The 27,129-nt window shown below is 46.3% G+C and overlaps 1 protein-coding gene across 1 annotated transcript in view; it reads right to left on the bottom strand.

Annotated features, from left to right (window-relative positions):
- tmem131 (transmembrane protein 131) overlaps window positions 1-27,129 on the bottom strand; it is a 165,084-nt gene that overhangs the window by 87,688 nt on the left and 50,267 nt on the right. Inside the window, exons 7-14 of the mRNA XM_065009980.1 lie at window positions 23,002-23,073; window positions 18,561-18,696; window positions 14,568-14,686; window positions 14,368-14,473; window positions 12,676-12,778; window positions 12,079-12,172; window positions 11,630-11,788; window positions 6,876-6,881 (exon numbers count right to left, since the gene is read on the bottom strand). Coding sequence (XP_064866052.1) covers window positions 6,876-6,881; window positions 11,630-11,788; window positions 12,079-12,172; window positions 12,676-12,778; window positions 14,368-14,473; window positions 14,568-14,686; window positions 18,561-18,696; window positions 23,002-23,073 — 795 coding nt within the window. The remainder of the gene's footprint in view (window positions 1-6,875; window positions 6,882-11,629; window positions 11,789-12,078; window positions 12,173-12,675; window positions 12,779-14,367; window positions 14,474-14,567; window positions 14,687-18,560; window positions 18,697-23,001; window positions 23,074-27,129) is intronic.

Below are 27,129 nucleotides of genomic sequence, written 5' to 3'. Positions count from 1 at the left end.
ATTCTGGTATTGCCCCTCTGTATGTCATATATATTCTGGTATTGCCCCTCTGTATGTCATATATATTCTGGTATATATTTCTGGTATTGCCCCTGTATGTATTGCCCCTCTGTATGTATATATATTCTGGTATTGCCCCTCTGTATGTCATATATATTCTGGTATTGCCCCTGTATGTATATATATTCTGGTATTGCCCCTGTATGTATATATATTCTGTATGTCTGTATGTCATATATATTCTGGTATTGCCCCTCTGTATGTCATATATATTCTGGTATTGCCCCTCTGTATGTATATATATTCTGGTATTGCCCCTCTGTATGTCATATATATTCTGGTATTGCCCCTCTGTATGTCATATATATTCTGGTATTGCCCCTCTGTATGTATATATATTCTGGTATTGCCCCTCTGTATGTATATATATTCTGGTATTGCCCCTCTGTATGTCATATATATTCTGGTATTGCCCCTCTGTATGTCATATATATTCTGGTATTGCCCCTCTGTATGTCATATATATTCTGGTATTGCCCCTGTATGTATATATATTCTGGTATTGCCCCTCTGTATGTATATATATTCTGGTATTGCCTCTCTGTATGTCATATATATTCTGGTATTGCCCCTCTGTATGTCATATATATTCTGGTATTGCCCCTCTGTATGTCATATATATTCTGGTATTGCCCCTCTGTATGTCATATATATTCTGGTATTGCCCCTCTGTATGTCATATATATTCTGGTATTGCCCCTGTATGTATATATATTCTGGTATTGCCCCTCTGTATGTCATATATATTCTGGTATTGCCCCTGTATGTATATATATTCTGGTATTGCCCCTCTGTATGTATATATATATTCTGGTATTGCCCCTCCTTGTTTCTGGTCACAACATGCACTGAAAATTAAACCTTAGAAATAGCAGTGCTGTGCGATCTGGAAAGACATAGTCAATAAATAATACTGGTAGGAAAGGTTTTCATCTTTGGCTCACAATCTGTGGATAATATACAATTAGAAAGGTTCAATAATTATTCTCCTCTCAGACAGCACAGTTCTTACATTCGTCACGATCAGGGGATTCAGACGATTTCTGGGGGACTGTACTCAATGGCTAGCAGTTCTCAGCTGTTAACAGCCAATGGCTAGCAGTTCTCAGCTGTTAACAGCCAATGGCTAGCAGTTCTCAGCTGTTAACAGCCAATGGCTAGCAGTTCTCAGCTGTTAACAGCCAATGGCTAGCAGTTCTCAGCTGTTAACAGCCAATGGCTTTCTCAGCTGTTAACAGCCAATGGCTTTTTCTCAGCTGTTAACAGCCAATGGCTAGCAGTTCTCAGCTGTTAACAGCCAATGGCTAGCAGTTCTCAGCTGTTAACAGCCAATGGCTAGCAGTTCTCAGCTGTTAACAGCCAATGGCTAGCAGTTCTCAGCTGTTAACAGCCAATGGCTAGCAGTTCTCAGCTGTTAACAGCCAATGGCTAGCAGTTCTCATCGGTGTCGTGACTGTCCTGCTCGGCTCAGGTTACCAATGACCACCAGTGGAGAAGGGATCTCAAGGGCTAGGAAGATGTGGGGGTTTTATGACCCCTCACGCCCCTGTTAAATCTTAGGCCACAGACAAATGATTTTGTCCTGTTACTATGGAGAACCAGCCTCAGAACATTAACATGAAATAAAGGGACTTTGGAACAATGGTTTCCGTCAACCACAATGGTTGTCAAGACGATAGATGGAATATGAAAATGTATGTCATTTGGTGGTCATGACGATAGATGGAATATGAAAATGTATGTCATTTGGTGGTCATGACGATAGATGGAATATGAAAATGTATGTCATTTGGTGGTCATGACGATAGATGGAATATGAAAATGTATGTCATTTGGTGGTCATGACGATGGATGGAATATGAAAATGTATGTCATTTGGTGGTCATGACGATAGATGGAATATGAAAATGTATGTCATTTGGTGGTCATGACGATGGATGGAATATGAAAATGTATGTAATTTGGTGGTCATGACGATGGATGGAATATGAAAATGTATGTCATTTGGTGGTCATGACAATGGATGGAATATGAAAATGTATGTCATTTGGTGGTCATGACAATGGATGGAATATGAAAATGTATGTCATTTGGTGGTCATGACCATGGATGGAATATGAAAATGTATGTCATTTGGTGGTCATGACGATGGATGGAATATGAAAATGTATGTAATTTTTGTTCTGTTATTAAAGGTTAATAGGTGACGTTATTACGAAAATATTGTAACGTCAACAGTTGACCTAGTATATGTTAGATGTTTATACATTGTACGTTGTATGGAAAATGTCCAAATCAAAGAGAATGTTTTAGTAAAGATGAAATGTGAAGTTAGTTGTCTAAAATTGGATTTGAGTCCAATCTGGACCTTGCCTCATTAACTTGGTACGTCCAGAGAATTGCCCTAAAGGTTACACCCACTTCTGACCCGAGGTTATAAAACCTGTGAGTGAAGAATTAACAGATCAGACTAAGTGACCCGAGCTGCAGCCAAGGTCTAAAAAAGTAAACAAACCCAAAACTCAACCCAAGGTTGAAGACAAAGAAATCTTTTTCTACCCAAGCTACGGATGAGTAGCTGTGTCTAAGTGGGTGAATTCAAGTCGAACCACCTATCCTCCACTCCCCATCGAATCGTGGTTACTACACTGTTTCATTCCTACGCTGTGAGCTCTGAGCTACAGAGCTGCCTGTCCTCAGAAGACCCCTTCCAGAGCAAAGGAACAGACCACTAAGCCAAAAGGACACTGACATCGTGAGGAAGACCAGACAGTTGCGCTGGAGAAGTGCGTCATTGAGCAGCCTAAACGACCCACGCGGAGCTTCCCATCTGAGACCTCCCACACGTAATTACATCATTATATTCTGACCCACAAGAGCGGCAGTTTGGGGCAAGGCTAGGGTTAAAATAAGCATAACTGACAAATTCACCCAAATGTATATTTCTCTCGTGTACTTTCTCTTTTTCTCTCTCTTTTAAATCCCCATTGTGGGTAACACGCGCCATAGTGTGTTGGCCCGTTATACTAAGTTCTAATCAATAGACTATACTGTGTTTTGTCTATGTGTATCTTTTATCATCATTTTAGCTTTCTAGTAAATAAATATTCAACTAAGATTGGTGTGGAACTCATTGGTGAGACCCGGGTCCGAACTCATTGGTGGGACCCGGGTCCGAACTCATTGGTGGGACCCGGGTCCGAACTCATTGGTGGGACCCGGGTTCGAACCCATTGGTGGGACCCGGGTACGAACTCATTGGTGAGACCCGGGTCCGAACTCATTGGTGAGACTCGGTGTGAACTCATTGGTGAGACCCGGGTCCGAACTCATTGGTGAGACCCGGGTCCGAACTCATTGGTGAGACCCGGGTCCGAACTCATTGGTGAGACCCGGGTCCGAACTCATTGGTGAGACCCGGGTCCGAACTCATTGGTGAGACCCGGGTTCGAACTCATTGGTGAGACTCGGTGTGAACTCATTGGTGAGACCCGGGTTCGAACTCATTGGTGAGACCCGGGTTCGAACTCATTGGTGAGACTCGGTGTGAACTCATTGGTGAGACCCGGGTTCGAACTCATTGGTGAGACCCGGGTTCAAACTCATTGGTGAGACCCGGGTGCGAACTCATTGGTGAGACCCGGGTCCGAACTCATTGGTGAGACCCGGGTCCGAACTCATTGGTGAGACCCGGGTCCGAACTCATTGGTGGGACCCGGGTCCGAACTCATTGGTGGGACCCGGGTTCGAACTCATTGGTGAGACCCGGGTTCGAACTCATTGGTGAGACCCGGGTCCGAACTCATTGGTGAGACCCGGGTCCGAACTCATTGGTGAGACCCGGGTCCGAACTCATTGGTGAGACCCGGGTCCGAACTCATTGGTGAGACCCGGGTTCGAACTCATTGGTGGGACCCGGGTCCGAACTCATTGGTGGGACCCGGGTCCGAACTCATTGGTGAGACCCGGGTCCGAACTCATTGGTGAGACCCGGGTCCGAACTCATTGGGGACCTGGTCCGAACCATTGGTGGGACCCGGGTCCGAACTCATTGGTGAGACCCGGTCCGAACTCATTGGTGAGACCCGGGTCGAACTCATTGGTGGGACCCGGGTCCGAACTCATTGGTGAGACCCGGGTCCGAACTCATTGGTGAGACCCGGGTCCGAACTCATTGGTGAGACCCGGGTCCGAACTCATTGGTGGGACCCGGGTCCGTGCAGATTCCCAGATTATGCGACGTTCAGAACGAGACTGTAGAGGAAACTGATTAATTAGTGACTGTTGTGAAATCGATATTCTGACATTCTTTGAGTAAATTTGGGAAATAGAAACTCAATAAAACTAATTTTCCCATGGTGCCCCAGGTTAATGAGTTAATAATTGCTTGATTCATTTTATCACGCAATTAGAAACCTTTAATCATTCGATGAGCAACAGTCGTCACATTAACTAATACACCGTCACGACAGCTAATGGCAAGCAGGGGAGGCCATAATGAGACACGAGGAGGGGGCCATAATGAGACATGAGGGGGGCCATAATGAGACATGAGGAGGGGGACCATAATGAGACATGAGGGGGCCATAATGAGACATGAGGGGGCATAATGAGACATGAGGGGGGCATAATGAGACATGAGGGGGGGGCATAATGAGACATGAGGGGGGGCATAATGATAATGAGACATGAGACATGAGGGGGGCATAATGAGACATGAGGGGGGGCATAATGAGACATGAGGAGGGGGCATAATGAGACATGAGGAGGGGCATAATGGACATGAGGGGGCATAATGAGACATGAGGGGGGGCATAATGAGACATGAGGGGGGCATAATGAGACATGAGGGGGGGGCATAATGAGACATGAGGGGGGCATAATGAGACATGAGGAGGGGGCATAATGAGACATGAGGAGGGGGGCATAATGAGACATGAGGAGGGGGGGCATAATGAGACATGAGGAGGGGGCCATAATGAGACATGAGGAGGGGGGCATAATGAGACATGAGGGGGGGGGCCATAATGAGACATGAGGAGGGGGGGCATAATGAGACATGAGGGGGGGCATAATGAGACATGAGGAGGGGGGCCATAATGAGACATGAGGAGGGGGCCATAATGAGACATGAGGGGGGGCCATAATGAGACATGAGGAGGGGGCCATAATGAGACATGAGGAGGGGGGGGCCATAATGAGACATGAGGAGGGGGCCATAATGAGACATGAGGGGGCCATAATGAGACATGAGGGGGGGGCCATAATGAGACATGAGACATGAGGGGGGGCCATAATGAGACATGAGGAGGGGGCATAATGAGACATGAGGAGGGGGGGCCATAATGAGACATGAGGAGGGGGCATAATGAGACATAATGAGACATGAGGAGGGGGCCATAATGAGACATGAGGAGGGGGCATAATGAGACATGAGGAGGGGGCATAATGAGACATGAGGGGGCCATAATGAGACATGAGGGGGGCATAATGAGACATGAGGAGGGGGCCATAATGAGACATGAGGAGGGGGCCATAATGAGACATGAGGAGGGGGCATAATGAGACATGAGGGGGGCATAATGAGACATGAGGAGGGGGGACATAATGAGACATGAGGGGGGGCATAATGAGACATGAGGGGGGGACATAATGAGACATGAGGGGGGGGCATAATGAGACATGAGGGGGGGCATAATGAGACATGAGGAGGGGCCATAATGAGACATGAGGAGGGGGGCATAATGAGACATGAGGAGGGGGCCATAATGAGACATGAGGGGGGGGGCATAATGAGACATGAGGAGGGGGGCATATAATGAGACATGAGGAGGGGGCCATAATGAGACATGAGGAGGGGGGGGGCATAATAATGAGACATGAGGAGGGGGGGGCCATAATGAGACATGAGGAGGGGCCATAATGAGACATGAGGGGGCCATAATGAGACATGAGGGGGGCCATAATGAGACATGAGGGGGGCCATAATGAGACATGAGGAGGGGGGGAGGGGGCATAATGAGACATGAGGGGGGGCATAATGAGACATGAGGGGGGGCATAATGAGACATGAGGGGGGGAGACATGAGGGGGGCATAATGAGACATGAGGGGGGGCATAATGAGACATGAGGGGGGGCATAATGAGACATGAGGGGGGGGCATAATGAGACATGAGGAGGGGGCATAATGAGACATGAGGAGGGGGCCATAATGAGACATGAGGGGGGGGCATAATGAGACATGAGGAGGGGGCCATAATGAGACATGAGGAGGGGGCATAATGAGACATGAGGGGGGCCATAATGAGACATGAGGGGGGGGAATAACCAGAAATCCAATGTTGAAGGCTCATATCATGAGACATGAGGGGGCCATGTCAGTGTCTGATAATGAGACATGAGGGGGCCATAATGAGACATGAGAGGGGGCCTATAATGAGACATGAGGAGGGACTAATGAGACATGAGGAGGGGGGGACATAATGAGACATGAGGAGGGGGGGGGACAGGGGACATGAGGGGGGGCAGGACGAGGAGGGGGACATAATGAGACATGAGGGGGACCATAATGAGACATGAGGGGGGACCATAATGAGACATGAGGAGGGGGCTGGATGAGACATGAGGACAGGGCCATAATGAGACATGAGGAGGGGGCCATAATGAGACATGAGGAGGGGGGTATAATGAGACATGAGGACAGGACCATGGGCTGAGACATGAGGACCATAATGAGAGACATGGGAGGGCTGGAGGACATGAGGAGAATGGGCTGAGGAGGGGGCAGGACCATGAGCTGAGGACAGGGACATACCATGAGCTGGAGAGGGGGGGACATAATGAGACATGAGGACAGGGGACATAATGAGACATGAGGGGGACAAATTACATGAGCTGGACTGAGGAGAGGGCAAATGAGACATGGGATAGGACCATGGGGGCATAATGAGACATGAGGGGGGGTATAATGAGACATGGTAGGAGGGGGGCATAATGAGACATGAGGAGGGGGATGTGTGGGTGTGTAGATGTGTGGGTATGTGTGTGTAGATGTGTGGGTATGTGTAGGTGTGGTGTGGTAGATGGGTGGGTATGTGTAGATGTGTGGGTGTGTGTAGATGTGTGTAGTGTGTGTGTGGGTGTGTAGATGTGTAGATGGTGTGTGTAGATGTGTGGGTGTGTGTAGATGTGTGTAGATGTGTGTAGATGTGTAGTGTAGATGTGTGGGTGTGTGTAGATGTGTGGGTGTGTGTAGATGTGTGGGTAGTGTAGATGTGTGGGTGTGTGTGTGTAGATGTGTGGGTGTGTGGGATGTGATGTGTGGGTGTGTGTGATGTGTAGATGTGTGGGTATGTGTAGATGTGTGGGTGTGTGTAGATGTGTGTGTAGATGTGTGGGTGTGTGTAGATGTGTGGGTGTGTGTAGATGTGTGTGTGTGTGTAGATGTGTGGGTGTGTGTAGATGTGTGGGTGTGTGTAGATGTGTGGGTGTGTGTAGATGTGTGGGTGTAGATGTGTAGATGTGTGGGTGTGTGTAGATGTGTGGGTATGTGTGTGTAGATGTGTGGTGTGGTGTGTAGATGTGTGGGTATGTGTAGATGTGTGGGTAGTGTAGATGTGTGGGTATGTGTAGATGTGTGGGTATGTGTAGATGTGTGGGTGTGTGTAGATGTGTGGTGTAGATGTGTAGGTGTGTGGATGTGTGTAGTGTAGATGTGTGTAGATGTGTGGGTGTGTAGATGTGTGGATGTGATGTGTGGGTGTGTGTAGATGTGTGGGTGTGTGTAGATGTGTGGGTATGTGTAGATGTGTGGGTATGTGTAGATGTGTAGATGTGTGTGTGTAGATGTGTAGATGTGTGGGTGTGTGTAGATGTGTGGGTGTGTAGATGTGTAGATGTGTAGATGTGTGGGTATGTGTAGATGTGTGTGGGTAGATGTGTGTGTAGATGTGTAGATGTGTAGATGTGTGGGTGTGTGTAGATGTGTGGGTATGTGTAGATGTGATGGTGTGTGTAGATGTGTGGATGTGTGTGTGTGTATGTGTAGATGTGTGGGTATGTGTAGATGTGTGGGTGTGTGTAGATGTGTGGGTGTGTGTAGATGTGATGGGTGTGTGTAGATGTGTGTAGATGTGTGGGTATGTGATGTGTAGATGTGTGGGTGTGTGTAGATGTGTGGGTGTGTGTAGATGTGTGGGTATGTGTAGATGTGTGGGTGTGTGTAGATGTGTGGGTATGTGTAGATGTGTGGTGTGTGTAGATGTGTGGATGTGTGTAGTGTAGATGTGTGGGTATGTGTAGATGTGTGGGTGTGTGTAGATGTGTAGATGTGTGGGGTATGTGTAGATGTGTGGGTATGTGTAGATGTGTGTAGATGTGTGGGTGTGTGTAGATGTGTGGGTGTGTGTAGATGTGTGGATGTGTAGATGTGTGTGTAGATGTGTAGATGTGTAGATGTGTGGGTGTGGGTAGATGTGTGGGTGTAGATGTGTGGGTGGGTATGTGTAGATGTGTGGGTGTGGGTATGTGTAGATGTGTGGGTGTGTGTAGATGTGATGTGTAGAGATGTGTAGATGTGTAGATGTGTGGGTGTGTGTAGATGTGTGGGTGATGTAGATGTGTAGATGTGTGGGTGTGTGTAGATGTGTGTATGTGTAGATGTGTGGGTGTGTGTAGATGTGTGGGTGTGTGTAGATGTGTGGGTGTGTGTAGATGTGTGGGTATGTGTAGATGTGTGGGTATGTGTAGATGTGTGGGTGTGTGTAGATGTGTGGGTGTGTGTAGATGTGTGGGTGTGTGTAGATGTGTGTAGATGTGTGGATGTGTGTGTGTGTAGATGATGTGGGTGTGTGTAGATGTGTAGATGTGTGGGTGTGTGTAGATGTGTGGTGTGATGTGTAGATGTGTGGGTATGTGTGATGTGTGTGGTGTAGATGTGTGGGTGTGTGTAGATGTGTGTAGATGTGTGTGTAGTAGATGTGTGGGTGTGTGTAGATGTGTGGGTGTGTGTAGATGTGTGGGTGTGTGTAGATGTGTGGGTGTGTGTAGATGTGTGTGGGTAGATGTGTAGATGTGTAGTGTAGATGTGTGGGTGTGTGTAGATGTGTGGGTGTGTGTAGATGTGTGGGTGTGTGTAGATGTGTGGGTGTGTGTAGATGTGTGGGTGTGTGTAGATGTGTAGATGTGTGGGTGTGTAGATGTGTGTGTGATGTGTGATGTGTGGGTATGTGTAGATGTGTGGGATATGTGTAGATGTGTGGGTATGTGTAGATGTGTGGGTATGTGTAGATGTGTGGGTGTGTGTGTAGATGTGTGGTGTAGATGTGTGGGTATGTGTAGATGTGTGGGTGTGTGTAGATGTGTGGGTATGTGTAGATGTGTAGATGTGTGGGTATGTGTAGATGTGTGGGTGTGTAGATGTAGAGATGTGTGGGTATGTGTAGATGTGTGGGTATGTGTAGATGTGTGGGTATGTGTAGATGTGTGGGTATGTGTAGTATGTGTAGATGTGTGTGGGTGTGTAGATGTGTAGATGTGTGGATGTGTGTGTAGATGTGTGGGTGTGTGTGTAGATGTGTAGATGTGTGTAGATGTGTAGATGTGTGGGTGTGTGTAGATGTGTAGATGTGTGGGTGTGTGTGTAGATGTGTGGGTGTGTGTAGATGTGTGATGTGTAGATGTGTGGGTATGTGTAGATGTGTGGGTGTGTGTAGATGTGTGGGTGTGTAGATGTGTGTGTGTAGATGTGTGGGTATGTGTGTGTGTGTGTAGATGTGTGGGTATGTGTAGATGTGTAGGTGTGTGGTGTAGATGTGTAGATGTGTAGATGTGTGGGTATGTGTAGATGTGTAGATGTGTAGATGTGTGGGTGATGTGTAGATGTGTGGGTGTGTGTAGATGTGTGGGTATGTGTAGATGTGTAGATGTGTGGGTATGTGTAGATGTGTGGGTGTGTGTAGATGTGTAGATGTGTGGGTATGTGTAGATGTGTGGGTGTGTGTAGATGTGTAGATGTGTGGGTATGTGTAGATGTGTGTGTGTGGGTGTGTGTAGATGTGTGGGTATGTGTGTGTAGATGTGTGGATGTGTGGGTAGATGTGTAGATGTGTGTGGTGTGTGTAGATGTGTGGGTATGTGTAGATGTGTGGGTGTGTGTAGATGTGTGGGTATGTGTAGATGTGTGGGTAGATGTGTGGGTATGTGTATGTGTAGATGTGTAGATGTGTGGGTATGTGTAGATGTGTGGGTATGTGTAGATGTGTGGGTGTGTGTAGATGTGTGTGTGTAGATGTGTGGTGATGTGTGGGTGTGTGTAGATGTGTGGGTGTGTAGATGTGTAGATGTGTGGGTGTGTGTAGATGTGTGGGTATGTAGATAGATGTGTGGGTAGATGTGTGGGTGTGTAGATGTGTGGGTGGGTGTGTGTGTGTGTAGATGTGTGGGTGTGTATGTGTAGATGTGTGGGTATGTGTAGATGTGTGGGTGTGTGTAGATGTGTGGGTATGTGTAGATGTGTGGGTGTGGTGTGTGTGATGTGTAGATGTGTAGATGTGTGGGTATGTGTGTGTAGATGTGTGGGTATGTGTGTAGATGTGTGGGTGTGTGATGTGTAGATGTGTGGGTATGTGTAGATGTGTAGATGTGTGGGTATGTGTAGATGTGTGTAGATGTGTGGGTGTGTGTAGATGTGTGGGTGTGTGTAGATGTGTAGTGTGTGTGTGTAGATGTGTGGGTATGGTATGTGTAGATGTGTGGGTGTGTGTAGATGTGATGTGTGGGTATGTGTAGATGTGTGGGTATGTGTAGATGTGTAGATGTGTGGGTGTGTGTGTAGATGTGTGGGTATGTGTAGATGTGTAGATGTGTGGGTGTGTAGATGTGTGGGTGTGTGTAGATGTGTGGGTGTGTGTGGGTGTGTGTGTGGTAGAGATGTGTGGGTATGTGTAGATGTGTGGGTGTATGTGTAGATGTGTGGGTGTGTGTAGATGTGTAGAGATGTGTGGTGTGATGTGTGGGTGATGTGTAGATGTGTGGTAGTGTGATGTAGATGTGTAGATGTGTGGGTGTGTATGTGTGTGATGTGATGTGGGGTGTGTGTAGATGTGTAGATGTGTAGATGTGTGGGTGTGTGATGTGTAGATGTGTGGGTGTGTGTATGTGTAGATGTGTAGATGTGTGGGTGTGTGTGTGTAGATGTGTAGATGTGTGGGTGTGTGTAGATGTGTGGGTGTGTGTAGATGTGTAGATGTGTGGGTGTGTGTAGATGTGTGGGTGTGTGTAGATGTGTGGGTGTGTGATGTGTATGTGTAGATGTGTGGGTATGTGTAGATGTGTGGGTATGTGTAGATGTGTGTAGATGTGGGTGTGTGTCGGTATGTGTAGATATGTGGGTGTGTACCTCAAGGTATCCTGTGTAGGCCCTGACAGGAAGGTGTGTTGGTGTGTGTGTAGGTGTGTGTGTAGGTGTGTACCTCAAGGTAACCTGTGTAGGCTCTGACAGGAAGGTGTGTAGGTGTGTGTGTTGGTGTGTGTGTAGGTGTGTGTGTTGGTGTGTGTGTAGGTGTGTACCTCAAGGTAACCTGTGTAGGCCCTGACAGGAAGGTGGAATTTGGAGATGTTGGTGTTGAGGTGGATGTGGATGGAAGGGCGGACAGGGCAGAACAGGAGAGAGAAGATGTAGCGAGACTCACGAGAAGGGATCGGAACGGGGGCGCTGAGGTTCTGCACCTGGACAGAGACGAGACAACAGGCTCTTCACAGTACGCCACACCACAGTCAGATGTTTTGCAACAGAAAAACACAAAACCTGTTTCATTCTGGTTTGAAGTCCTAAAATAGAATACGCTTTGTTGATCAGAATGAATGAGACTCCATGGACACGGGGGACTTGATCCTAGATCGCCACTGCTACTCAGAGACAGTACATACAGCCCCTGACCCTATGCTACTCAGAGACAGTACATACAGCCCCTGACCCTATGCTGCTCAGAGACAGTACATACAGCCCCTGAACTCACGCTGAACATGGCCTTGAAGATGGATCTGTTCACGGGGTCTATTGGACTGTCTCTGATGTGGAACAACGTGGCCGTGTGGTCAAAGCCCAGGTAGCTAGAAGGGGCAGGAGAGAGGGGAGACCGGTAGATGTTAAATCACATCAAACCTGATGGGACTAACATACAGGGCCAGTTTAGTCTGACTCAGTACAAGCCTAGTCCTGGACTATTTAACTAGAAAGCATCTCCATTGAATGTCCAGCACGAGACATAATCTGCGTCCACAGTGTATTTAAACTTAAAATTTAAATTTAAGACAGTAGTTTTGGAATTGTTAGTTAGATTACTTGTTGGTTATTACTGCATTGTCGGAACTAGAAGCACAAGCATTTCGCTACACTCACATTAACATCTGCTAACCATGTGTATGTGACAAATATAATTGATTTGATTTGATTTGAAACTGGACTCTACAAGAACATAATTGAACTATGACCTAACCAAGTCAGTGCCGAGTCATGAATGAACCAACACACCATCTAAACACATCATGAATGGTTCAAATCTTGTAAACTGTCAAAAAATACAAAAAAATAAAAGATGAAATCAAAGTCCTACCCTTGTAGCACCTCTGCTTGGTACGGGACTTCAGGTTTAGACGAGTTTATCTCCTTGACCTTCACTGTTATTTTACCAGAAAACGGACTTTCTGCTTTTGATGCTGGTAACAAACAAAAAAAAATCCCAGAGAAAATAAAAGAACACATTACATCCATAGATAAGAGAAGGTCACAAGGCCATGTTGAATATAACTTAAGCAGGAGTATTTTAAAGTCGAGTCACGTGTGGGGTGGCGGGGGGGTGGGGACTGCAGCTCGACAAAATGTTTTAAAGAATAAACACAGAAGAAAAATATAAAAACACAACATGCAACAATTTCAAAACATTTTACTGAATTTACAGGAAATCAGTCAATTTACATAAATTCATTGGGCCCTAATCTATAGATTTCACATGACTGGGAATACAGATATGCATCTGTTGGTCACAGATACCTTAGAAAAAGGTAGTGGATCAGAAAACCAGTCAGTATCTGGTGTGACCATCATTTGTCTCATGCAGCTCAACACATCTCCTTCACATAGAGTTGATCAGGCTGTTGATTGTGTCCTGTGGAATGTTGTCCCACTCCTCTTCAATGGCTGTGGGAAGTTGGTGGATATTGGCGGGAACTGGAACACGCTGTCGTACACGTCGACCCAGAGCATCCCAAACATGCTCAATGGGTGACATGTCTGGTGAGGATGCAGGCCATGGAAGAACTGGGACATTTTCAGCTCCCAGGAAATGTGTCCAGATCCTTGTGTGACATGGTGCAGTGCATTATCATGCTGAAACATGAGGTGATGGTGGCAGATGAATGGTACAACAACGGGCCTCAGGATCTCGTCACGGTATCTCGGTGCATTCAAATTGCCAACGATAAAATGCAATTGTGTTTGTTGTCCACAGTTTATGCCTGCCCATACCATAACCACACACCAAAAGCTCTGGTGGACATTCCTGCAGTCAGAATGCCAATTACAAGCTCCTTCAAAACTTGAGACATCTGTGGCATTATGTTGTGTGACAAAACTGCCCATTTTAGAGTGGCATTTTATTGTCCCCAGCACAAGGTGCACCTGTGTAATGATCATGCTGTTTAATCAGCTTCTTGATATGCCACACCTGTCAGGTAGATGGATTATCTTGGCAGAGGAGAAATGCTCGCCAACAGGGATGTAAAAAAACATTTTTGAAAAATAAGGTTTGCGTGTATATTTCTGGGACCTTTTCTTTCAGCATGAAGTGTGGAACCAACACTTTACATGTTGAGTTTATATTTTTGAGTATATTTTTGTTCAGTATAAGCTTTAAAAAACAACAAACATTTTCTCTACACCTCCATGGCAAAATGTGCAGAATTGTACAAAATGAACTGCGGCACTTCTGAGTTTTTCTGTGGCCCCTCCCACCCCCATCAATGTTGCCCATCCCTGGTCGATATCATGGAGAGAACAGGTGTTCCTAATGTTTTGTGCACTCAATACACCCACTGAAGAAACGTGAATACCACTGATTTAAAGACAGCTTTTCTTCTAAGACACCAACTGAAAGGTTAAACACCTGACAAACGTAATGTTATTTCTATTCATTGAGTTTTATAAAAGGTTAGTAATAAAAAACCTCATGGTATTTTGGGGTCCGTGGTTAATATTTCAGGTTTCTCAATTCAAGTGATTTAACATTTTCAAAGATCACAAGACTTACCATCAAAACTAATACTTGCAACTTTGGTATATCTACTCTCGCCTGCTTTTAGGGTGATTGCTTTGAAATTGATGGTGGCTTCGTTGGACGGCGTCGTCCGTATACTCTGGGAAAAAAATCACCAAAATACAAGGTTAACTGGACGTCGGAACGGAAGAGTCAACAGACAAAACAAGAGGAGGAAGTGCCAACCAACTCACCGCGATCCAAACATCTTTCCTTCCCGAATTCAGTAGATGTAAGTTCAATTGTTCCGGTCGATCTTGTGACCGTAACGTACCGAAGTCTAGCATCTCTGTGGAGGAGTATATACCAGTGGCTAGAGGGAAGAGACCAAACAGAAAGAACCTATCAACCTCACGTGGACCAGTCAATCAACAATACCTGAGGTGACCTCCACAGGCAGTATGATAACCTGGTCTAATACCTGGTGACCTCCACCTCCACAGGCAGTATGATAAACTGGTCTAATACCTGAGGTGACCTCCACCTCCACAGGCAGTATGATAAACTGGTCTAATACCTGAGGTGACCTCCACCTCCACAGGCAGTATGATAAACTGGTCTAATACCTGAGGTGACCTCCACAGGCAGTATGATAAACTGGTCTAATACCTGAGGTGACCTCCACAGGCAGTATGATACACTGGTCTAATACCTGAGGTGACCTCCACCTCCACAGGCAGTATGATAACCTGGTCTAATACCTGGTGACCTCCACCTCCACAGGCAGTATGATAAACTGGTCTAATACCTGGTGACCTCCACCTCCACAGGCAGTATGATAACCTGGTCTAATACCTGAGGTGACCTCCACCTCCACAGGCAGTATGATAACCTGGTCTAATACCTGAGGTGACCTCCACCTCCACAGGCAGTATGATAACCTGGTCTAATACCTGGTGACCTCCACCTCCACAGGCAGTATGATAAACTGGTCTAATACCTGGTGACCTCCACCTCCACAAGCAGTATGATAAACTGGTCTAATACCTGAGGTGACCTCCACAGGCAGTATGATAAACTGGTCTAATACCTGGTGACCTCCACCTCCACAGGCAGTATGATAACCTGGTCTAATACCTGGTGACCTCCACCTCCACAGGCAGTATGATAACCTGGTCTAATACCTGGTGACCTCCACAGGCAGTATGATAACCTGGTCTAATACCTGAGGTGACCTCCACCTCCACAGGCAGTATGATAAACTGGTCTAATACCTGAGGTGACCTCCACCTCCACAGGCAGTATGATACACTGGTCTAATACCTGAGGTGACCTCCACAGGCAGTATGATAACCTGGTCTAATACCTGAGGTGACCTCCACAGGCAGTATGATCACCTGGTCTAATACCTGAGGTGACCTCCACCTCCACAGGCAGTATGATACACTGGTCTAATACCTGAAGTGACCTCCACCTCCACAGGCAGTATGATAACCTGGTCTAATACCTGAGGTGACCTCCACAGGCAGTATGATAAACTGGTCTAATACCTGAGGTGACCTCCACCTCCACAGGCAGTATGATAAACTGGTCTAATACCTGAGGTGACCTCCACAGGCAGTATGATACACTGGTCTAATACCTGGTGACCTCCACCTCCACAGGCAGTATGATAAACTGGTCTAATACCTGGTGACCTCCACAGGCAGTATGATAAACTGGTCTAATACCTGAGGTGACCTCCACCTCCACAGGCAGTATGATAAACTGGTCTAATACCTGGTGACCTCCACAGGCAGTATGATAAACTGGTCTAATACCTGGTGACCTCCACAGGCAGTATGATAAACTGGTCTAATACCTGAAGTGACCTCCACCTCCACAGGCAGTGATCACCTGGTCCCTGAGGTGACCTCCACCTCCACAGGCAGTATGATAAACTGGTCTAATACCTGAGGTGACCTCCACAGGCAGTATGATAACCTGGTCTAATACCTGAGGTGACCACCTCCACAGGCAGTATGATAAACTGGTCTAATACCTGAGGTGACCTCCACCTCCACAGGCAGTATGATAAACTGGTCTAATACCTGAGGTGACCTCCACAGGCAGTATGATAACCTGACCTCCACCTCCACAGGCAGTATGATAACCTACCTGAGGTGACCTCCACAGGCAGTATGATAAACTGGTCTAATACCTGAGGTGACCTCCACCTCCACAGGCAGTATGATAACCTGGTCTAATACCTGGTGACCTCCACAGGCAGTATGATAAACTGGTCTAATACCTGAGGTGACCTCCACCTCCACAGGCAGTATGATAACCTGGTCTAATACCTGGTGACTCCACAGGCAGTATGATAACCTGAATACCTGGTGACCTCCACAGGCAGTATGATAAACCACAGGCAGTATGATAACCTGGTCTAATACCTGAGGTGATCTCCACCTCCACAGGCAGTATGATAAACTGGTCTAATACCTGAGGTGACCTCCACCTCCACAGGCAGTATGATAAACTGGTCTAATACCTGAGGTGACCTCCACCTCCACAGGCAGTATGATAAACTGGTCTAATACCTGAGGTGACCTCCACCTCCACAGGCAGTATGATAACCTGGTCTAATACCTGGTGACCTCCAAGGCAGTATGATAAACCTAATACCTGAGGTGACCTCCACCTCCACAGGCAGTATGATAAACTGGTCTAATACCTGAGGTGACCTCCACCTCCACAGGCAGTATGATAACCTGGTCTAATACCTGAGGTGACCTCCACCTCCACAGGCAGTATGATAACCTGGTCTAATACCTGAGGTGACCTCCACCTCCACAGGCAGTATGATAAACTGGTCTAATACCTGAGGTGACCTCCACCTCCACAGGCAGTATGATAACCTGGTCTAATACCTGAGGTGACCTCCACCTCCACAGGCAGTATGATAAACTGGTCTAATACCTGAGGTGACCTCCACAGGCAGTATGATAACCTGGTCTAATACCTGAGGTGACCTCCACCTCCACAGGCAGTATGATAACCTGGTCTAATACCTGAGGTGACCTCCACCTCCACAGGCAGTATGATAACCTGGTCTAATACCTGAGGTGACCGCCACCTCCACAGGCAGTATGATAAACTGGTCTAATACCTGACCTCCACCTCCACAGGCAGTATGATAACCTGGTCTAATACCTGAGGTGACCTCCACAGGCAGTATGATAAACTGGTCTAATACCTGAGGTGACCTCCACCTCCACAGGCAGTATGATAACCTGGTCTAATACCTGGTGACCTCCACAGGCAGTATGATAACCTGGTCTAATACCTGAGGTGACCTCCACCTCCACAGGCAGTATAAACTGGTCTAATACCTGAGGTGACCTCCACCTCCACAGGCAGTATGATAACCTGGTCTAATACCTGAGGTGACCTCCACCTCCACAGGCAGTATGATAAACTGGTCTAATACCTGAGGTGACCTCCACCTCCACAGGCAGTATGATAAACTGGTCTAATACCTGAGGTGACCTCCACCTCCACAGGCACTGGTCTAATACCTGAGGTGACCTCCACCTCCACAGGCAGTATGATAAACTGGTCTAATACCTGAGGTGACCTCCACCTCCACAGGCAGTATGATAACCTGGTCTAATACCTGGTGACCTCCACAGGCAGTATGATAAACTGGTCTAATACCTGAGGTGACCTCCACCTCCACAGGCAGTATGATAAACTGGTCTAATACCTGAGGTGACCTCCACAGGCAGTATGATAACCTGGTCTAATACCTGAGGTGACCTCCACCTCCACAGGCAGTATGATAACCTGGTCTAATACCTGAGGTGACCTCCACCTCCACAGGCAGTATGATAACCTGGTCTAATACCTGAGGTGACCTCCACATCCACAGGCAGTATGATAAACTGGTCTAATACCTGAGGTGACCTCCACCTCCACAGGCAGTATGATAAACTGGTCTAATACCTGAGGTGACCTCCACAGGCAGTATGATAACCTGGTCTAATACCTGGTGACCTCCACCTCCACAGGCAGTATGATAAACTGGTCTAATACCTGGTGACCTCCACAGGCAGTATGATAACCTGGTCTAATACTTGGTGACCTCCACAGGCAGTATGATAAACTGGTCTAATACCTGGTGACCTCCACAGGCAGTATGATAAACTGGTCTAATACCTGGTGACCTCCACCTCCACAGGCAGTATGATAACCTGGTCTAATACCTGAGATGACCTCCACAGGCAGTATGATAAACTGGTCTTCGTTGGTTTTGATCCTGATGAAGGCTGTGTGGTTGTCTGCATCTCCCGACGAGAAGCTAGCCCTCATCACACCCTTTGTCTCAAATGGAGGGATCTCCTACAACACAGAGAATACAAGATTAATAATACAAGGACACAGAGAACACAAGGACACAGAGAATACAAGGACACAGGACACAGAGAATACAAGGACACAGAGAATACAAGGACACAGTCAGGACACAGAGAACACAAGGACACAGAGAATACAAGGACACAGTCAGGACACAGAGAATACAAGGACACAGTCAGGACACAGAGAATACAAGGACACAGTCAGGACACAGAGAATACAAGGACACAGAGAATACAAGGACACAGAGAACACAAGGACACAGAGAATACAAGGACACAGAGAATACAAGGACACAGTCAGGACACAGAGAACACAAGGACACAGAGAATACAAGGACACAGAGAATACAAGGACACAGTCAGGAGAAATACAAGGACACAGTCAGGACACAGAGAACACAAGGACACAGAGAATACAAGGACACAGAGAACACAAGGACACAGAGAATACAAGGACACAGAGAATACAAGGACACAGTCAGGACACAGAGAACACAAGGACACAGAGAATACAAGGACACAGAGAATACAAGGACACAGTCAGAACAGAGAATACAAGGACACAGTCAGGACACAGAGAATACAAGGACACAGTCAGGACACAGATAACACAAGGACACAGAGAATACACACAGTCAGGACACAGAGAACACAAGGACACAGAGAATACAAGGACACAATCAGGACACAGAGAATACAGGACACAATCAGGACACAGAGAATACAAGGACACAGTCAGACACAGATAACACAAGGACACAGAGAATACAAGGACACAGTCAGGACACAGAGAACACAAGGACACAGTCAGGACACAGAGAACACAAGGACACAGAGAATACAAGGACACAGAGAACACAAGGACACAGAGAACACAAGGACACAGAGAATACAAGGACACAGGACACAGAGAACACAAGGACACAGAGAATACAGGACACAGAGAATACAAGGACAGGACACAGAGAATACAAGGACACAGTCAGGACACAGAGAGAATACAAGGACACAGTCAGGACACAGAGAATACAAGGACACAGAGAATACACAGTACAAGGACACAGAGGACACAGAGAACACAGTCAGGACACAGAGAATACAAGGACACAGTCAGGACACAGAGAACAAAGACACAGTCAGGACACAGAGAATACAAGGACACAGTCAGGACACAGAGAACACAAGGACACAGAGAATACAAGGACACAGTCAGGACACAGAGAATACAAGGACACAGTCAGGACACAGAGAATACAAGGACACAGTCAGGACACAGAGAACACAAGGACACAAGGACACAGAGAATACAAGGACACAGAGAATACAAGGACACAGAGAATACAAGGACACAGTCAGGACACAGAGAATACAAGGACACAGAATACAAGGACACAGAGAATACAAGGACACAGAGAATACAAGGACACAGTCAGGACACAGAGAACACAAGGACACAGAGAATACAAGGACACAGAGAATACAAGGACACAGTCAGGACACAGAGAATACACACAGGGACACAGAGAATACAAGGACACAGTCAGGACACAGTCACACAGAGAATACAAGGACACAGTCAGGACACAGAGAATACAAGGACACAGTCAGGACACAGAGAACACAAGGACACAGAGAACACAAGGACACAGAGAATACAAGGACACAATCAGGACACAGAGAACACAGGACACAGGGACACAGTAACACAAGGACACAGAGAATACAAGGACACAGAGAACAGAGAACACAAGGACACAGTCAGGACACAGAGAACACAAGGACACAGAGAATACAAGGACACAGAGAACACAAGGACACAGAGAATACAAGGACACAGAGAATACAAGGACACAGTCAGGACACAGAGAACACAGTCAGGACACAGACAAGGACACAGTCAGGACACAGAGAATACAAGGACACAGTCAGGACACAGATAACACAAGGACACAGAGAATACAAGGACACAGTCAGGACACAGAGAACACAAGGACACAGAGAATACAAGGACACAATCAGGACACAGAGAATACAAGGACACAATCAGGACACAGAGAATACAAGGACACAGTCAGGACACAGATAACACAAGGACACAGAGAATACAACACAGAGAACACAAGGACACAGTCAGACACAGAGAACACAAGGACACAGTCAGTCAGGACACAGAGAACACAAGGAACACAAGGACAGTCAGGACACAGAGAATACAAGGACACAGTCAGGACACAGAGAACACAAGGACAGTCAGGACACAGAGAATACAAGGACACAGTGAGGACACAGAGAATACAAAGACACAGTCAGGACACAGAGAACACAAGGACACAGTCAGGATGCATCCCAAATGGCTAGTACGTTAATAGTGCACTACTTTTGACCACATTCTCTAGTGCACTATAAAGGAAATAGGGATCCATTTGGGAAGCTGCATCAGAGTGAGGGACCCTAGAGCAGGAACTAGTGGTCAGAGGGAGGGACCCTAGAGCAGGAACTAGTGGTCAGAGGGAGGGACCCTAGAGCAGCAACTAGTGGTCAGAGTGAGGGACCCTAGAGCAGGAACTAGTGGTCAGAGTGAGGGACCCTAGAGCAGGAACTAGTGGTCAGAGTGAGGGACCCTAGAGCAGGAACTAGTGGTCAGAGGGAGGGACCCTAGAGCAGCAACTAGTGGTCAGAGTGAGGGACCCTAGAGCAGGAACTAGTGGTCAGAGCGAGGGACCCTAGAGCAGCAACTAGTGGTCAGAGTGAGGGACCCTAGAGCAGCAACTAGTGGTCAGAGTGAGGGACCCTAGAGCAGGAACTAGTGGTCAGAGCGAGGGACCCTAGAGCAGGAACTAGTGGTCAGAGCGAGGGACCCTAGAGCAGGAACTAGTGGTCAGAGCGAGGGACCCTAGAGCAGGAACTAGTGGTCAGAGGGAGGGACCCTAGAGCAGGAACTAGTGGTCAGAGTGAGGGACCCTAGAGCAGGAACTAGTGGTCAGAGTGAGGGACCATAGAGCAGGAACTAGTGGTCAGAGTGAGGGACCTTAGAGCAGGAACTAGTGGTCAGAGGGAGGGACCCTAGAGCAGCAACTAGTGGTCAGAGTGAGGGACCATAGAGCAGGAAGTAGTGAAGGATCCGTGCTGTAGAGAGAACTGTTGACCACATTTAAAATATAATTTCCACCTCCAGAAAAGAGCACAATAACATATTGGTAAAACTGTAATTAAAGCCTATGCATGGGTTCAGACTAGAGGGAGTACAGCTACAGCAGGAAGTTACTATTTCATAGCAGGTTAGGATAATTAATGTTAGACCAGGTTAGGAAAGTGGTTTCCAAACTGTGGGGCGAGGGGTCGGCAGAGGGAGACTCGGGGTCCCCAAATAAAAATAAATAATAATAATACACTGAACAAAAACATCCAAAGATTTTACTGAGTTACAGTTTATATCAGGAAATCAATCAATTGAAAAGCATTCATTGGGCCCTAATCTATGGATTTCACATGACTGGGAATACAGATATGCATCTGTTGGTCACAGATACCTTAGAAAAAGGTAGGGGCGTGGATCAGAAAACCAGTCAGTATCTGGTGTGACCATTTGCCTCATGCAGCGTGACACATCTCCTTCACATAGAGTTGATCAGGTGGTTGATCAGTGGCCTGTGAAAAGTTGTCCCACTCCTCTTCAATGGCTGTGTGAAGTTGTTGGATATTGGCGGGAACTGGAACACGCTGTCATACACGTCGATCCAGAGCATCCCAAACATGCTCAATGGGTGACATGTCTGGTGAGTGTGCAGGTCATGGAAGAACTGGGACATTTTCAGCTTCTAGGAATTGTGTACAGATCCTTGCAGCATTGGGCTGTGCATTATCATATTATAAAACTATGAAATAACACATATGGAATCACAACCAAAAAAAAGTGTTGAACAAATCAAAATATATTTGAGATTTGCCTTGATGACAGCTTTGCCATCAGAGTGAAAAAGCTCCTGGGTTAGGAGACGCAGGTTAAGGTTTGAAAAAGTGTACAGGTTAGCTAAAATGCTCTGCTAACCTAGAGATTCCCAAAGCACGTTTAGTTGTTTTGACCTAGCACTACACAGCTGATTCAAATAACCAATTCATCACAAAAAAAAACATTCACCCAGGGGGGGCCCCAGGACCGAGTTAGGGAAACCATGTCTAATCTGCTACGAAAAGACACTCCCGGTCGACGCTGTGCTCCTCCTAGTCACAACCAACCCATTGGACAGGGTTGAATTTGACATCATAAGAGATGGAAGAGACAACTAACCCAGAATGTTCTAGTGCCTCCTTGTTGGCCCGTAGGCAGGTAGGCATCTCCACTGGAGAACATCTCCACAACCTGCAGGTTAGAAACATCATGGTGGTTTAAAAATGGTGGATTAAAAATGGTGGATTAAAAATGGTGGTTTAAAAATGGTGGTTTAAAAATGGTGGATTAAAACAATTGCACATATTTGTTAATTAAAGGTTGTACATGTTTTTTTCCCTCATTAGAACAGACTGGTATTACTTCATGTAATACACTGTTGTTTACACTGTTCCAAAACAGGCAGAAAAATTACATTAGAATCTAACAGAACCTGTTGATCACATAATATTCACAAAGCTCTATGCCCTCATTTGTCTTGATCTCATTATTGTTACAATTATTCTGATCATGGTTATAATAAGTAAATGTTGTTATCATTAGTAGTCTTTGTATAGTATCCTTGTATAAGCACCATCGAGCTGTAGGCCTAAGAGCACATCCTGTTCAGTCTTAATAGCCTAGAAAATAAAAGAGAGCCGCACACTCTAGGAGCTCAGATGCAAAAATGTAATACCAACGTTTCGACAACCAAGCTGTCTTCATCAGGGTATCGGTTGGCTCTCTTTTATTTTCAAGTTTCTACTTCAGCACTTCGTCTTAATAGGTGTGCGTTTCTTTTTCTTCTAGATCAGTCTTAATACCCTAACCTACTATATGTTAATATATAGGCTACTGGATCAATCAATCAATCATTCACGCCATCACACAGCATACAAGACATTTATGCTTTGAAATGCAATCAATAATTTTAGTTTTTAACATGAAATAAAGGGGATCTTATGAATGGCTTTAGGTCCGAATGGGTCACTCGGATTAGACACTTTACATGTTTTACGTAAAGAGAGCAAAGGTTGAGGGAATAGGGAATGTTTTTGGCCATCGCTCATCCATATATTTATATGTACATATTCTTATTCCATCCCTTTATATTTGTGTGTATTATGTAGATTTACTGCACTTGTAGAAGAATTTTAGTTAGATTAACATCTGTTAGATATTACTGCACTGTCGTGTATGTGAACTCTACTAACCATGATGTGACCAAAAACATCTACTAACCATGTGTATGTGACCAATAACATCTGATAACCATTTTACTATGACTCATTAACATCTGCTAACCATGTGTATGTGACCAATAACATCTGCTAACCATGTGACCATTAACATCTGCTAACCATGTGTATGTGACCAATAACATCTGCTAACCATGTGTATGTGACCAAAAACATCTACTAACCATGTGTATGTGACCAATAACATCTGATAACCATGTGTATGTGACCAATAACATCTGCTAACCATGTGTATGTGACCAACCATGTAACATCTGCTAACCATGTGTATGTGACCAAACATAACATCTGCTAACCATGTGTATGTGACCAATAACATCTGCTAACCATGTGTATGTGACCAATAACATCTGCTAACCATGTGTGTGACCAATAACATCTGCTAACCATGTGTATGTGACCCATGTGTGTATGTGACCATTAACATCTGCTAACCATGTGTATAACATGACCATGTGTATAACATCTGCTAACCATGTGTACGTGACCAATAACATCTGCTAACCATGTGTATGTGACCAATAACATCTGCTAACCATGTGTATGTGACCATTAACATCTGCTAACCATGTGTACGTGACCAATACAATTTGATTTGAGGCCGGGTGGGCGTACTGCCAAATTCTCAAAAAAATGTTGGAGGAGGCTTCTGGTAAAATTATCTTGCAACAGCTCTGCAGTCAGCATGTCAATTGCACGCTCCCTCAAAACATCTGTGGCATTGTGTTGTGTTACAATACTGCACATTTTAGAGTGGGCTTTTACAAAGTGCACCTGTGTAACGACCATGCTGTTTAATCAGCTTCTTGATATGCCACACCTGTCAGGTGATGGATTATCTTGGGCAAATTCTCCCTAATAGGGATGTTAACAAATTTATGAGCACAATTTAAAAGAAATAAGCTTTTTGTGAATATGGAACATTTCAGGGATCTTTAATTTCAGGTTCATGAAACATGAGACCAACACTTTACATGTTGTGTTTATATTTTTGTTCAGAACAATATCAATATTCATACAATATTTGGAGTACATGTAAGATAAGAACATACTATTACATCACCTCTCCAAACTGGTTTTCAGTGAGAGGACTAACTGGTGTCTCCAAGTGGCCCCACACCTCTCCAGACTGTGGGTTTCAGTGAGAGGACTAACTGGTGTCTCCAAGTGGCCCCACACCTCTCCAGACTGTGGGTTTCAGTGAGAGGACTAACTGGTGTCTCCAAGTGGCCCCACACCTCTCCAGACTGTGGGTTTCAGTGAGAGGACTAACTGGTGTCTCCAAGTGGCCCCACACCTCTCCAAACTGGGTTTCAGTGAGAGGATTAACTGGTGTCTCCAAGTGGCCCCACACCTCTCCAGACTGTGGGTTTCAGTGAGAGGACTAACTGGTATCTCCAAGTGGCCCCACACCTCTCCAAACTGGGTTTCAGTGAGAGGATTAACTGGTGTCTCCAAGTGGCCCCACACCTCTCCAGACTGTGGGTTTCAGTGAGAGGACTAACTGGTGTCTCCAAGTGGCCCCACACCTCTCCAAACTGGGTTTCAGTGAGAGGATTAACTGGTGTCTCCATGTAGCCCCACACCTCTCCAGACTGTGGGTTTCAAGGAGAGGACTAACTGGTGTCTCCAAGTGGCCCCACACCTCTCCAGACTGTGGGTTTCAGTGAGAGGACTAACTGGTGTCTCCAAGTGGCCCCACACCTCTCCAGACTGTGGGTTTCATTGAGAGGACTAACTGGTATCTCCAAGTGGCCCCACACCTCTCCAAACTGGTTTTCAGTGAGAGGACTAACTGGTGTCTCCAAGTGGCCCCACACCTCTCCAAACGGTGGGTTTCAGTGAGAGGACTAACTGGTGTCTCCAAGTGGCCCCACACCTCTCCAAACGGTGGGTTTCAGTGAGAGGACTAACTGGTGTCTCCAAGTGGCCCCACACCTCTCCAAACGGTGGGTTTCAGTGAGAGGACTAACTGGTGTCTCCAAGTGGCCCCACACCTCTCCAAACGGTGGGTTTCAGTGAGAGGACTAACTGGTGTCTCCAAGTGGCCCCACACCTCTCCAAACGGTGGGTTTCAGTGAGAGGACTAACTGGTGTCTCCAAGTGGCCCCACACCTCTCCAGACTGTGGGTTTCAGTGAGAGGACTAACTGGTGTCTCCAAGTGGCCCCACACCTCTCCAGACTGTGGGTTTCATTGAGAGGACTAACTGGTATCTCCAAGTGGCCCCACACCTCTCCAGACTGGTTTTCAGTGAGAGGACTAACTGGTGTCTCCAAGTGGCCCCACACCTCTCCAAACGGTGGGTTTCAGTGAGAGGACTAACTGGTGTCTCCAAGTGGCCCCACACCTCTCCAGACTGTGGGTTTCATTGAGAGGACTAACTGGTATCTCCAAGTGGCCCCACACCTCTCCAAACTGTGGGTTTCAGTGAGAGGACTAACTGGTGACTCCTAGTGTCTCCAAACTGTGCAGTTTGTAAGCCATTTAAATGCATTATGACTCAAGGAAAAAGCCTTCAACTGTAGTTACGGGCAATTCTATGGGCCAAATATCCCCTCCCCTTCCAAAAATCTAGAGATGCTAACGCCTGTGAAAGTGTGATTTGTCAAAATAACCAGAGATGAAAAACCCAACCGCTGGAACGAATGCTGCTGATCTCACACATCCCGTTGGATCATGACAGAGCTACAGTCCCTTTACGTGTCTATCCACCAGAGATTACATTATTTAACCTTTATTTAACCAGGCAAGTCAGTTAAGAACAGATTATTATTTTCAATGACTTTCAATGGTTTAACTGGCCTAGGAACAGTGGGTTAACTGGCCTAGGAACAGTGGGTTAACTGACCTAGGAACAGTGGTTTAACTGGCCTAGGAAGAGTGGGTTAACTGGCCTAGGGACAGTGGGTTAACTGGTCTAGGAACAGTGGGTTAACTGGTCTAGGAACAGTGGGTTAACTGGCCTAGGAACAGTGTGTTAACTGGTCTAGGAACAGTGTGTTAACTGG

The sequence above is a fragment of the Oncorhynchus nerka genome, linkage group LG25 (assembly GCF_034236695.1).
Source record: "Oncorhynchus nerka isolate Pitt River linkage group LG25, Oner_Uvic_2.0, whole genome shotgun sequence".
NCBI classification, from domain to species: domain Eukaryota; kingdom Metazoa; phylum Chordata; class Actinopteri; order Salmoniformes; family Salmonidae; genus Oncorhynchus; species Oncorhynchus nerka.
This window is presented reverse-complemented; position numbering and strand designations above follow the sequence as displayed.